This window comes from Hydra vulgaris, chromosome 12 (genome assembly GCF_038396675.1).
Source record: "Hydra vulgaris chromosome 12, alternate assembly HydraT2T_AEP".
In the NCBI taxonomy this organism is placed as follows: domain Eukaryota; kingdom Metazoa; phylum Cnidaria; class Hydrozoa; order Anthoathecata; family Hydridae; genus Hydra; species Hydra vulgaris.
In genome coordinates, this window is record NC_088931.1 from 30,627,688 (window position 1) to 30,642,345 (window position 14,658).

The window sequence follows — 14,658 nt, forward strand, 5'->3', positions numbered from 1 at the left end:
TTCAAAATGTTTACGATTTAAATAAAACTTCCATTCTCACTTGAACTATGTTCTAAATCTAATATTGTTACTGTAGTAAGAGATACATTTGTAGTATAGATAAACGTTTGACTTTCAGGAGTGATCCTCGCTATGCCACTGGGTATTACGGACAACACTGAAATTAAATTTATAATTATTGAGCGTTAAAGTTCTTTTAAAATTTTCCAGTTTTTTTTTATTTCAAATTTCAATTGTAAAAATATTTTAATAAGAAAATTTTAGAAGACTTAAACTCTTTTGACCCTTTCATGATCCCTAATAAAAAACTTAGACAAAAACATTATTTCTAAGAATGGCCAAAATAAATGCTAAATTAGAAAGAAAAGAAAAATAAACAAAAAAAAAACTAATTGCGAAGGTCTGAAAACACTTAATTCAAGCCCTGGTGTTATTCAAAATTAAAACAACTTTGTTATCAAAAAATTAGTTTTAATTAAATTTCATCAATCAAGATAAGAAAGAAAAAATTTTGTATTTTTTTCCGTTGAAAATGAAATGAAGAGAAATTGTGACTTCAAATCTTATAAAAAGAAAAAAACTCCTCGTCATGATCCATCCATCCATCCTCGCCATGATCCATCCATCCTTGTCATGATCCATCCATCCTCGTCATGAAGAAAAATCCTTGTCATGAAGAAAAGCTCCTTGATATGAAGAAAAGCTCCTTGTCATGATCCATCCATCCTTAACATGAAGAAAAGCTCCTTGTCATGAAAAAAAGCAACAAAATTTTGATTATTGATGAAACTTATTTTGCTACATATTTCAAATCTTTTCAAGGGCACCAATATTATTCAGCAATTAATCGCAAGTGACTGAATTCCAAATATAAATGCATTGGAATGCAAAAAAATCTCTAAAAAACTCTTAGTTTGGCAAGCAATTTATAAATGTGGTGAAAGAACCTCATGTTTTGTGACTACGAGAACAATAACACCAAAATATACATCAAAGAATGCCTCAAGAAGCACCTTTTGCTATTTTTAAGATCTCATACAGGTAATCTGTTATTTTGGCCTGATTTAGCACCATATCACTACTCTATGACAACTTTAAACTGGCTTAGTAAACATAAAGTAGATTTTGTTGAAAAAACTGTTAATATTGAGTTTAAAATGTAAAGTGAGTGTGTTCTCAACATACACAACTTCACTAACTTACTTAAGTGAAATTTAAGAATATTAATATATGTACTTTTATAATATATATAACATTCAAAACAAAAGCAATTTTTCTTGGTATTAGGCATTTATCATGCAATTTTTGCTTTTCGCCACCCCTGTGATGCACTTTGATTCCAGAATTGATGACAGAAATAAAAAAAGTTTGGATTTAGGACCTGTTTTTGCAATACTTTCAGAAACTCTCTGAAAGCATGCCAAAACATATTGAAATGGTACTTAAGAACTAGAGGCAAATGACTAACTATTAGATAAATTTTTAAAATTACCATTTATAGTTTTCTTACCCCTTTAAACTTGATTTTAAAAAAAATTTAAAAAAATAATTCATTGGCTGAAAAAATTTTTCACTAGCTGTATTATTAATAGTAGTAGTATAACATTTTTATAGTTTATCATTATATTTTCTTAGTATACCACCTACTATCAGTAGCAGTAGTAATACATATATATTATAAGAATTATTATTAGTAGTAGTAGTAGTAGTAGTAGTAGTAGTAGTAGTAGTAGTAGTTGTGATATCCCCCATGCTACCTTTCAATGCTCCCTTGCGTTATGTTTTGAACCCTCATGTTACATTTTGCCCCTCATGTTACCTTATCTTTTTAATTGTCCCTCATGTTAAAAAAATTCCGTTACACGAGGGACAATGCTCCCTAATGTTACAGAACTTGCGTAGCATGAGGGATCATTATACCCTTATGTTACTTTTGTTAGTGTAGCATTGGGGGCATTTAAAAAATACTTTGTATTTGAATAATTAGGCAAATTCAGTAACAGTTTGATAATTATATATTTCATTATTGGACGCCGTTTTTGTCATTATTGTACCAATATACCGCTTTTTTTTATATTCATTTTTTATTTTGCCGTTTGTTAAGAATTACAAAGAAGATATTACAGTAACAGCAAATCCTGACCGGAGCAAGAAGAAGACAAACTTGACTTATCACCGACCCCCGTTGCATAAAAGTTTACATAACTAATAAGTGATACGTAAAACAGTATAAGTACATAAAAAACTTCTGCGAAAAAATAAATTTTTGCTCAGAATGTTCCAGCGGAATAATTAAAAAAATAAAATAAAACAAAGTGAGATAATCATGAAAGTTATAAATCAAAAAAAGTTGCGTTAAGTTTTATTAAAAATAATGTAGTATAAATAAGTATTTATTGCTGATTACAAAATCATAAAACAAAAAAGAAAACAATTAGTAATAAAAGCTAAAGAAAATTTAATAATTTTAAATGATTTATTTAATTCAAAATATTTTAAATTGTTAAAAAGATATTTGAAATCTTGTATATCGAAGTCCATGTTTAGTAAATGCCGCTTTGAATCTTTGAAGCGCATTTTAAAACAAAGTCTTGTTTTTCATTAAAAATATAATCAAAATTGTTCCAAACAAAAGGTCCCTGATATTGAATTTGGTACGAGCTTAATTTAATATGGTTTTTGGGAATGACAAAGTTGTTCACCGAAAATTTAGTAGGATATTTATGAGAGATTTCATTAAAGTAAGATTGATATGAAAGTGAAATTAAGAGAGCCCACATTTTGCCATAATGCATAAATAATATTATAATATAATATTACCTGATGAATATTATATTTATTATAACTTTTATTTATATCTTATAATTTTTTAAAGCTCCAAGCTGACGTAAGAGAGGTTTGCAATGTATTCCTGTTCGTCCAAATATAATCCTGCATGCATGTTTTTGTTTGCTATAAATTTTTTTAATTTTCTGTAATAAGTGCTACCCCAGGTAAGGTTAAAGTAAAAAAGTCTGTGTATAAACAAAAAAAGTATATTTTTTAAAAATTCATTGTTAAGAAATGATTTTATTGGATACAACATGGAAAATTTTTTGAGATTTTTTATTTAAAAGCACTCCAATATAGTCTATATTCAATTCCCTTTTAATCATTATTTTATTGATTAAAAGACTAAGAAATTGAGAGGAATATTATCGGCATTACTAGGTTTATGGAATAAGATAAACTTTGTTTTATCTACATTTAATGAAAGTCGGTTACTTATAAACCACTCGTTGATCTTATTTAATTCTTCGTTAAATAATTTAAAATAAACAATAATATCATAGTGAGTTAAACTGCAAACTCAAGTTAATGCGCCCGCTAAGTTATCTTTAAAAGCAACAAGATATACATCAATTTGTCAAACTAACAACTATTTTTTTCTAAAGACAATCAAAAACTGACAAAAAACACAGACTGAAAACACTACTTTCCTGCACAACTTTTTTGGGACTTTCTCAATTTTCTAGACCTTATCAATTTGTCAACAACTTTTTGCAGATATAATCCCAACACGGCAACCCCATCATCACCAATATGTTCACCTTCATCGGTCATTAAACCATATTTTTTAAAAGCCTCTAGACATAATCGAGACGCACCACATTCTCATTTATAAAGTTGCCACTCCCATAATAAGATTTCCATTCTTCATCAACGCGTCTTAGTCATTAATGGCATTCACAACGGATTTCATAGTCATTGGCGCAACATTTAGTCTAAAACCAAGTCTTTTTTAACCATACATTTTGTTGTGAAATACCACAGGGCGGTTGGCCTAAGGTATTCCTAAATTTTCAAATTAAGATAAACCTTGCGTAGATCCATAATTGTTAGTTTGTTTCCCATTTTTCTCCATTCTCTCAACTTACCAACGCACACATCTTTATCTCTTAAATATGTTTTAATGAAGTTGTTCGTTTCTCTCTAATGCTAAACAGATCGCAGCCATTAAAGGAATTTTTCTTTTGGGCGGTCCCATCATATTTTCATCATACTCAAGTAACCATTTTCGCTTGACACAATCCTGAATTTCATATTCCGCTTTAGTTTATTTTGGTATCTCGTATCGAGCAAGTTTGTTAAACAGCCGTTCGGGTTCGTCCCGATTTTCCATTTTCATTTGAATATTAAATCGATTTTATTAACTTCAAAAATTCCGCATCAGCTAGCCCTAAACTTCGCCATTTCTGATGACGAAATAAAAATTCTCTCAATAATTTAATGGAACTCATTTCGAGACTCATATCAACTCCAAATGGTAAAACATCTATAAATATATTTAAATATTATAAACCTCGAAAGTCATAGTCGCGGATCCTATACATTGATGAACCTTTCTTTCAAAAGTCACTATCTTTGAAGAGTTTCATCATTTATTTTGTTTATAAGACAAAATCTTGTTATTTAAAATTGTCTTTGAACATCCCGCGTTCATAGCTGTCACCACAGCTGTCGCCACCAGATCATTGCCTTTCAAACGAGTAAAAGATAATCCGCTAATTCCACTGTTGTAAAAACCCGAGATCGCGCAGATTCTTCGCTTCTGTACTCTTCTGTACAGCTTCTGTACTGCTTCTGTACCCTTCATCTTTAGGTATCTCAAATCCGAATGTCCATTGTCACCATATTTGAAAAACTATTTGGAGATTACGATTTGCAATGTAATTGCACCACATTGCTAAGTATTGTTTATGCTCTTTTCTTGCATATAAAAAATTCTTCGCAATGTGGTGCAACCCTCTGCAGTAACATACTAAATAAAATTTTGTCTTTTTTGAGTTTTCTGATAAATTAGCAAGATACGCCAATCATTTCAAATTAGCCAAAATGGCACAAGCTTTTTCTTATAATTCATAAGTCATATAATTTTAATTTCGTAAAAAGCTCTTTGCACTAAAAGCATCCACAAAGAACTGCCTGACTTTATTTGCATCTTGCTTGACTTTATTTGTAAATTTTTATTTGTATAAAGCACTTGCCTGACTTTATTTGCATCAACAGTTTATACTTTCTAAACCAAATCAGCAGTTTTTTGATGAAGATTCGAAAAAAGTAATTCCAGCTTTTTGTTCTGCATTTCAGCTATCATTTTTGTTCTTTGCATCCACTTATCAGCATCTGAAGTTCCATCATATGTTTCAAGCATTTCAATTAATTTTATACTTGATACAATACCAGTTAGCTTGTAGTTTTCTTGCATAAACACAACTAAAATTAAGAAGTTTTTTTTTTTTCTTGCCCCAATGAGAACCTGTTTTTTACAAATTCTACTAGAATTTATTTTAGAATTAATTTATAAACATCAAATAACAACTATTGAAATAAATATTAAAACTCGCGTAACTCGTATGTTATAATTAACTCTCGCCGAAAAAAAAATATTTTATAAACTTTTTTATAAGAACCTTTTCCAATATTGTCATGAAAGATTCTATATATAGAATTCTTTTCGCTACCTCAATTTTAAACTAAAAAATATTTTTTTAAATAAGTTATAGAGTTAAAATAATAGTTTCAGCTTGCTATAAATAAAGTCATTTAAACTTTTAAATAAGCTGTTTAAATTTGATTTATAACCATGTTATTCACATAAAGTAGCTGAAAAAAAATCATAAAAACTATGATACGTTCATAATAAACATATTTTTTGACATGTCTCTAGTTTCTAATGTTTAATATAAGTTACAAAAACGAATATTGGAAAGACAAATTTAAACTATTTCCTCGTTGAGCAAAACAAAGTAATACATACGTCTTTAAGTATCTCGTAGAACTTTGAATATTTTAATTTTATGTAAATTCTTAACAGCGGATTATATTTTAAGAGAAGCTGTTTTGATAAGATTTTTTGAAAAACATGGAATATTTGGTTAAGAGCCTCTTAAAATAGAAATTTTATTTTTCAATTTTTTATTGCCCTAAAAAACTGCGTATTTCACTGATTTGTCTTTAAGTACATTGATTAGTCAAATTTCTTCTGCTCTTGTCAGTGTTTTTTTTTTTTTTGAGTATCAATCTGTTGAAGAACTAAACTTTTTTGAAAAAAATTTCTTTGCGTATACATTGAAGTTAACTATTACTAATTTCTTTACAAACTAAAAAAATATCGAGATTTATGTAAAAGTTTGTTAAATTCTTTAAAAGGTTACCTAATTTTTCAGATTTTATGTGTAAGAGTTACGGCTTACGCAAATCGTCCAAAACTTTATTTTTTGCAAATTCATTCTGACTAAAAACAACGCTCTTAAAAAGTGATCAGGTAATACAGCAACTATTTTGATAAAATTAAGACAGATGTCTTCGAGCCGTTTTAAGATTTTACTAAAATATGGTACTTGTTGCTTATTGTTACAGTACATTTCTTTAAGATTGAAAGTTTTAAGAAATAAAAGCTTAAGATATCACAAAATACAGACTAAGTAAAATGCAAAAGACTAAGACAAGATAAGTTTTTTATATGGTATTAACAAGAAATTTTGTATGATGTTAGGCAGTTGATAGCCAAAATTACAGAGACATGTTGGCTATCCGGAATGATAGTGGCTCATGGAATTTTACTCTTAAGCAAATAATTTCTTAAAATTATAAAAAATATTTTGAAAATATTATCTCAGGTTTCACAACTCAGTCATTTTTCACCAAGGGAGATATAAACCCAAGTTTACGTGCAATAATGTTTTAAAAAGCGGCCAATGTCTATAATCTGAAAACATGGTGTGGCAGAAGAAAGTCTTTGTAAACCTTAGTTTTAAAGCAAATAGCATTTTCCCAAAACTTCTTGTAAAAATGCCACATCCCTAAATTGGCAGATTTAAGGATGTGAGATTACAAAGTTTTTAAAAGAATGTTGTTTAAGAATTCAACAAAATATAAGAGATATCTGACATTGAATTCTACCGCAAATTTATCTTTCTAATTACATAGGGTTTGCATAAATCCTCCTAATTGAATCCACAATCATTATTTCACGGTACGATAATACAACTGGCAGTTTTCCTTTGAACTTTATACTCACTTGTTAGCGAATTATTAGGAACCTCAGTTTTTTCACATCTACTTGCAACCCATTTTCTTTGTTTATAATCCGCTTTTAAAATTACCCTTATATGGATTAAGAAAAGAGGGGGAGGGGGGGGGAAGAGAGGAATGGAGTATAAGATTATTATCAAAGCAGTTATCAAAATCATATAGGTGGTTCTTGAAATATTTAAAAAACCCATGGATCATTCAAACAGTCTTCATCACAGCATTTCTGGTCGATGCTATTAAATTGAATTTTCCACCTAACGTCATTTTTTCAAGTTTGATTGCGATTCGGTTTTTTCATTGAAGTTTTATTATTATTATTATTATTATCAGAGCAATTTTTGTTATATTTATTAATAGGCAAAATACTTTACTTTAGTAAAAAGTAATAAATTTTGAAAAGTACTTAAAATAATTGAAATAAGTTATACTTTTAAATTTTAACCTAACTATAATCCCTAATGCTACCTAAATTTTTGTATTAAAGCGCCATTATCGGGACGCGATTACTATTTTATTGTTAAACTAATGTTAAAAATAAACTTTTAAATGTAAAGGAACAATAATATAACAAACATTTTTCTTACTACTCACGCATTACAAAAATAATTTTTTGTGTAGTCATATTGAATCAACGAAAAAAATTGACATATTTCTGTAGTCAAATTCATATATTTACCCTGAACATTTCTGAAACTAAATAATATTTCTTTTACGGGACTAGTAGTGAAAGTTAGTGGTGAAAAATCTTATATTTGTGGTAAATTAGGAGGGAATTAGAAGTGTTTTAAGTTGAAACTGTTGCTTTTTAATCTGGTACAATGGGGAGTCGGGGAACAGTAAATGATCCCTAGTGCTACTTGTCTATGATGGCTTCAAAAAACGCGAGATAAATAACTTAGTTTTAACCATGATAAAACAGTTACAATGAATTAAAATAACTAAACTACTCTTAGAATATGATAAATTTAAAAAAAAACACCAATATTGCCTGTATTAGGTTACTTTGACTCGATTGTTTTGTAATTTTGATAAAGGTAACATGAGGGTAAAAAATATGCTGCTATCACGTTTATAGTAGTAGTAGTTGAGTAGTAGTAGTAGTAGTAGTAGCAATAGTAGTATTTTAAATCATTGGAACTGTTATTTATCTTGCAATTGTTGAAGCCAATTCCGCATCAGCTGGTCCCAAACATTCTTCATCAAAAATGAAGAAGTTTGGGACCAGCTGATGCGGAATTTTTTTAACTTCATTTTTTCAAACGAAGATGAAGTTAATAAAATTGAATTAATATTTAATGGAAATGGAAAATTGGGACAAACTCAAACGACTGTTTAATAAAGTTCCTTGATACGAGATAACAAAATAAACTAAAGCGGAATATGAAATTCAGGATTGGATCAAGCGGAAATAGTTACTTGAGTATGATGAAAACAAGATGCGTTGGGGAAGAATAGAAAATCTTTTTACAGGAATTACAACTTTGTTAATGAGAATGTGGTGAGTCTCAATTATGTTTAAAGACTTTTAAAAAGTATGATTTAATGAGCAATGAAGGTGAACATATTGGCGATGATTGGGTTGCTATGTTGAGATTATACTTGTATTAGTAGTAGTATTAATGTAACTATTTGTAGTAGTATTATATTACTATATAAATATAAGTGCTCATTTACATCTTAGCCTAAATTTATGTGAGAAACATTTCAAACTGAAAAGGTCTTGATAATTTTAATAGCTGTATATTTTGATTATAGATTATTTTATTAGCTAATAATAGCTAAACATACCTGATTTTACCTTTTATCATAATATATATGTGATTAGGATTAGGGTAATATATATGTTATTAGGATTAGGGTAATATATATGTGATCAGGATTAGTGAAATAAAATATTATGAATATTCCTTGACTAGACATACTAATTTTTAACGGCAGAATGAAAATGTAAAAGTAATTCTAAAAAATTTATCTTTGTGTTATGATTTCCTTTTGTTGAAACATAATAAATTTATAGAAATTTTAAAGAAAAAATACCATCTAAATTAAGCATTTGAAGAGCTTCCTTGTTTACCATACTTTTAGCTATGGCAAGGCCACCATCTTTTCTAATTTCATTGTAGGACAAAATAATTTCCTGTAGAAAAAAAAACAATATCCTTTTTGTTAGAATGCTGGCATTCAAATATGTGGATATTAAAATATATTATCAACTAATGCCTGCATGAAAATTTGCTACTTGAAAATACTTATATATTAATAATTAAGGATGCATTAGCATAAACTATATTAAAATATAAAAATATTACTAATTAGTGCATGCATAAATAAGTTTCATATTTTTGCATTTACTATGCAAAAATACAAATTTATTCCAGTTAATGCAAGCATAAGTGCTTCCATTAACTAGAATAAATTCATGTAAAAATTATAAAATCATGCAGTACAACAGTACAAAAGAAAAAATGATACAATTAGTTTATGAGTATTTAATACTAAAATAAAAAAACAAGCAGAAATAAATAAAATGAGACACAGACAAAACCAAAAACACACATACAAAAACTAAAAAACATATAACAACTTTTAAACTTGTATTCATTACAAATAAGAAGGAAAAAAACAAAACTAGTTACACTTCAAAGTTTATAAAGCAAACCTCAATTTCATGTTAATAAAACAAATCTCACTTTTAAATTTGTCATTTTAGCATTTAATGCTCCTGCCAAAGCTAAAGCCCCTGAGTCTTTCAGAAGACAATCACCAACATTTAGTGTTTCTAAGTTAAGCAAGGACGGAATACACTATTGAAAAAAAAATTTAAAAACTTAAAATTTTTTTTTTTTTTTAAACTGTATTAAATTTCAAAATTAAGTCCAAAATTTAAAATTTTTATAGAAAATACTTTTGCAAGCGCTTTTGCTCCGGATTCTGTGCAAGTGTTGTCATTGATGTTAACAACCTATAAGTAAAAATAAATAAACTAAAACCAATTCTAAGGAGCCAGCAAGTTAATCCAACACTATTTAAGAAAAAATATTATTTCAAAATTAAAAAACCTTAAGGTTTGTATTTTTTTGAAATGCTTCAGCAAGATGCGCAATACCTTCCGGCCGGATACCATTTTGTGGCATAGTTATTTCTTCTAAACTACCTAATATCTGAAAACAGTTTAAGTTAAAAAAACAACTAGCTGCATTAAAATAAAGTTTAATATTAAAATAACAAACATAAAATAAAATAATAAACTATAATAATAAAATATAATATTAAAATAACAAACATAAAACAAAGATTAGATTGTGTATTAAAAAAATTAGTTCTGAATTATGTAGAAATGACTCAATATTAAAATGGTATGTAAAGTTAGGTAACCATGGTAAACACCAAGATATTGAATTAGTTTGGAAAGTATATTGGATATTTTGGTTTCTAAAGTTTGGTATATATAAAAGTATTGAAATGGTTCAAAAAGTATATTGGTATATACTGATACTGTTTTGGTATCTACAGATACTGAAAAAAAAAACAACTAAAATCTTTGAAAGAAAAAAAAAACCTAATAAAAAAAATAATTACCTTAAATGCCTCAGATAAAGCTTTAGCACCTTCATTTTCCAATCGATTTCTGCCAGATATAAAAACTTTAAGTGCAAATGGTGTACTGGTTAATTTACTTGAATTATGACAAGTAATGAAAGCATCTGCCAAAATCTGTAACATGCAAATAAATATAAAAGATAATTAGTAACAAAAAAAAAAGAAATTAAATTTAAATGAAATGATCAAAATGTTTTAGATGCTTATCTTCAAACAAGATTAAGAAACTGTAGAAAAAAAGATCAAATAAGACAATAACACTTTAAAAAATACTCTGATTTTTTTAAAGTATTATTGTTATTCCAAAAAGATACAACTATTAAACGTGTATTAAAAAAAGTAATCTGATGTCACACTAAAAAAGTCTACTGCTAGGGGCTCCAGCACATACATTGACTACCTTACAGCCTGCTGCCGCAAAGGAGTGCCGCTATAATGATTGAGGGTTTGTGATTAGACAGCAATTTTTTTTCTTGTTTTAAAAAAGCTGTATGCTTTAAAGATAAGCAAAACTAGTCAGCATATATACATATACATATATATATATATATATATATATATATATATATATATATATATATATATATATATATATATATATATATATATATATATATATATATATATATATATATATATATGTTTTTGCTTGGTCATCTTTAGTTTCTATTATAAAATGTAAACTTTATATTTTTTTTTAATTAAAAAAAAAGCATAATTTAAAAGTCTGGAAAAAGTTTAAAAACTTTAAAACAGGAATGCGGAGTCCCAAAAGGGACTCCGGATTCAAAAGTCACAAAAAGATTACTTCTTCCTAGGTTTTGGTATCCAGAAGCTCTAAAAATATAAAAAAGTTTATGGACTTATAGGAAAAAAAATTAATACTTTTAGTTAAGAAGAGCAACCATTTTTTGAGCCCATAGTCCTTAGGTATAATGGTAGCAAAGGCAACGGAACTCCAGGACTCCAGGCTTAAAAACAATAAGTTTTAAGTCATTAAATCTCATGAATTTTTTTCTTATGGCAGATCATAAGTCAACAAACATGTTTAAAGCTTCTGGAAACTAAAGACCTGAAAAAATAGAGATATAAAACCGGAGTCCTTTTGGGACTCTGCTTCCTCTGCAAATAATTCTTTTTTAATTGATAGATTGCTCGCCTCTCCCAAAACCCTCAGTTGATGTAGTAGCACTCCTCACATATTCTACCTATTTATCAGACGATGTATGTAAACAGTAAAAATTAAAAATGTTTGTCTCACACAGTTTGGTAAAGTCATCTAAAACTCAAAAGATTACTTCTGCAATTGAAAAAGTTTAAAACTTTTATCTGGAAGAAGTAAAGTTAAGAGGTAACCAACTATCCTCAAATTATATAATAATAAGACCAATAAGACCAAGATGGATTACTTGGGGAACTGGATAGAGAAAATATCCACAATAAAATTAGAGATAAAAACTGATTAACACTGATGGAGGATGAACCAGCTTTAATTTACCACAACATAAAGTAAGCTTCATCTGGCTAATGCAATTTTCAAACAAAACTGTAGTTTGTTACGGTCCAATTTAAATGAAGGATACTTATAAACCATATATTTTTAACACTTACTTTATGAGGGTACTTTATGAGGGAATTTATATACAAATATTTTATATTTGAAAACTTATAACTTGAGCAACAGCTTAGAACAAGTAATCTTAATATTAATGCTAAAGAAACGTTTAATGATTAATGTCGTTTTATTAGTTATGCTTTGAAAGAACGCGTTCTCTAAATGCACGCGGTCATCGGAGTAAGATCTCTTAAGCGAGTTGAAACTTTTTTCCTTATGAAATTTAATTATTAGTTTAGATATATTACATAAAGAATCATACCAAGATAAATAATCATCGTTAAGATCATATTAAATTGAAGTAAGTATATAAAATAGTTGTATATACATTTTTATTAGATAAAGTAGAAAGGATTTAAATTTTTATTAGATGAAGTAGCAAAGATTTTAAGTAGAAAGGATTTTAATTTTTTAATTCGTTTATATTTTGTTTGTTTTAGCTTTTCTTTTTGAAGTTTTATTATTTTATTTTTTAGAAGGAAAATAGGGGTATGAATGTTATTTAAAGTTATACTAATGCTATTTCCATAAAATGGTTATAACTATTTTAAAATTTTTGTGATGCTATTAACTATTTTTGTTCTTTTTTAGAAAATTTAGAAAAATTAAATTAAAATTTTGTGCCAACACTGACATGGCATTTCACATGTTATTATATGTAAAGGTTAAATTTTGTTATGAGGATTACAGATCTTATGAAAAAAAAAGATAAGGAGTATTGTTTGTAAATATATATTTTGTTTATTTTGAATCTTTTTAAATTTTCTTGCATCATTTTTAAAAATTTTGTTTGTACACATTTATTGTTTGCATTTATGCTGTTTTGATATGTATGTGTATGTGGTAATAAGTGCTTTATAGTTGTTTTATCAATGTGTTTTTATAATAATGTAAAGTGTTTTTTATTGTTTGTGTATGTGTCAATATGTGTTATATAATTGTTTTTAAAAATATGTTTAAATATGTATATATTTAACCTTATATACATATTTAAACACATTTATTGTGTTTAAAGTTGGTACATGTTTATATTATGTTGTTTCAAAGTGCTGTGACTTTGTAAACGTGTAGAGTAAGATTTGTCAACTTTGCCAGCCAAGTGATGTACTTATAACAGAGGGTTACACGATAGCCTTCAGTGTCAAAAAATACATAATGTATTTTAATAACATTTTGCTTAATGTTGTTACTTATGTTCTGTTAAATAAGAATGTTATCTTACTTACTGTTATAAACATATTATATTAACTTATGGTGTGTGCTATTGTTGTGCGTTGTTGCTGTGATGTTTTTTTGTTATCTTTTGAGTTGATAGACATTTGGCTTATCTTCACGTTGATGTCTATTGTTAAAAATAATAAATAGGTAGTTTTATTATTAAAAATCACTGCTTTTAATCATTCACTAAAAGCCAAGACAAATTATTTTGCCATATATACAATTTGTTTTATCTCAATTTGATTTTTTGTCTTTAGCGCTGTTTACTACATGATTTTGCTATAAATATTTTGGAATTATGATGTTCCAGCATAAATTATTTTGTAAAAACTAACATGAAATAATAATATTTTACAACTACTACTCTGGTAAATCACAACAGCTTTTCTCTATAAGGTGCATTGATTTTCATATTTTGTATGTAATATTTTTCTTATTTATTTACTTATTCATTACATTTTTATTTTGGATTTATCAGATGATGTATTAATGTGGTATAGAAGAACGAAATATTGTAAAGTTTTGTGAATTTTTGAAAAAAACGTTTACTAATAATTTTTTTTGAAGAAATAATTTTTAAGTTTGCAACAAAGGGTTTACAATGGGTTTCTTTTAATTTTTCTTTGTTAGCAGTATGTCTGTTATTAGAATTGCATGTTTTGAATAATTTTTTTTATTATTATTATTTGCTAAGCTAATTTTTTTTCAAACATCTCCTAGCTGATATATATATATATTTTTAAAGTCATAAAATTATTGTATAATTTATTTTAAATGACAGTCTGTTATATATAAAAACTATTTGTGTGTGCTATTTAGAGTAGAAAAAAAATTATATAGGAAAGATTGCAATCTTCAGGATTCAATTAAGATTTTTTGTTACTACTTTCAATTAAAAGTGAAGTTTAAATGGATGATATTAGGCTAGAAGCAGATACTAGTTTAGAAAATGGAAATGTTAATAGGCAAGTTGTTTGTGGCACAAATGAAAGAGACTTAGGCAAGATTAAATTAATAATGGACAAAATGCTGCTCGGCAAGCAGCAAATAATTCGAACCCAAATGAGGAGAGCTTGGTTAGGCAAGTTGAAAATAATCGTCGCAGAAATGAAAGAAATAGGCTTAGGCGAGATGAAATTAATAATCGA

At 27.4% G+C, this 14,658-nt stretch overlaps 1 protein-coding gene across 2 annotated transcripts in view; it reads right to left on the bottom strand.

The window, feature by feature from the left end:
- The window catches only part of LOC100214528 (ran GTPase-activating protein 1), a 63,318-nt gene that overhangs the window by 24,939 nt on the left and 23,721 nt on the right, over positions 1-14,658 (bottom strand). For both annotated transcript variants that reach the window (XM_065812889.1, XM_065812890.1), the window contains exons 6-10: positions 10,657-10,791; positions 10,137-10,238; positions 9,983-10,039; positions 9,768-9,881; positions 9,115-9,214 (exon numbers count right to left, since the gene is read on the bottom strand). In XM_065812889.1, coding sequence (XP_065668961.1) covers positions 9,115-9,214; positions 9,768-9,881; positions 9,983-10,039; positions 10,137-10,238; positions 10,657-10,791 — 508 coding nt within the window. The remainder of the gene's footprint in view (positions 1-9,114; positions 9,215-9,767; positions 9,882-9,982; positions 10,040-10,136; positions 10,239-10,656; positions 10,792-14,658) is intronic.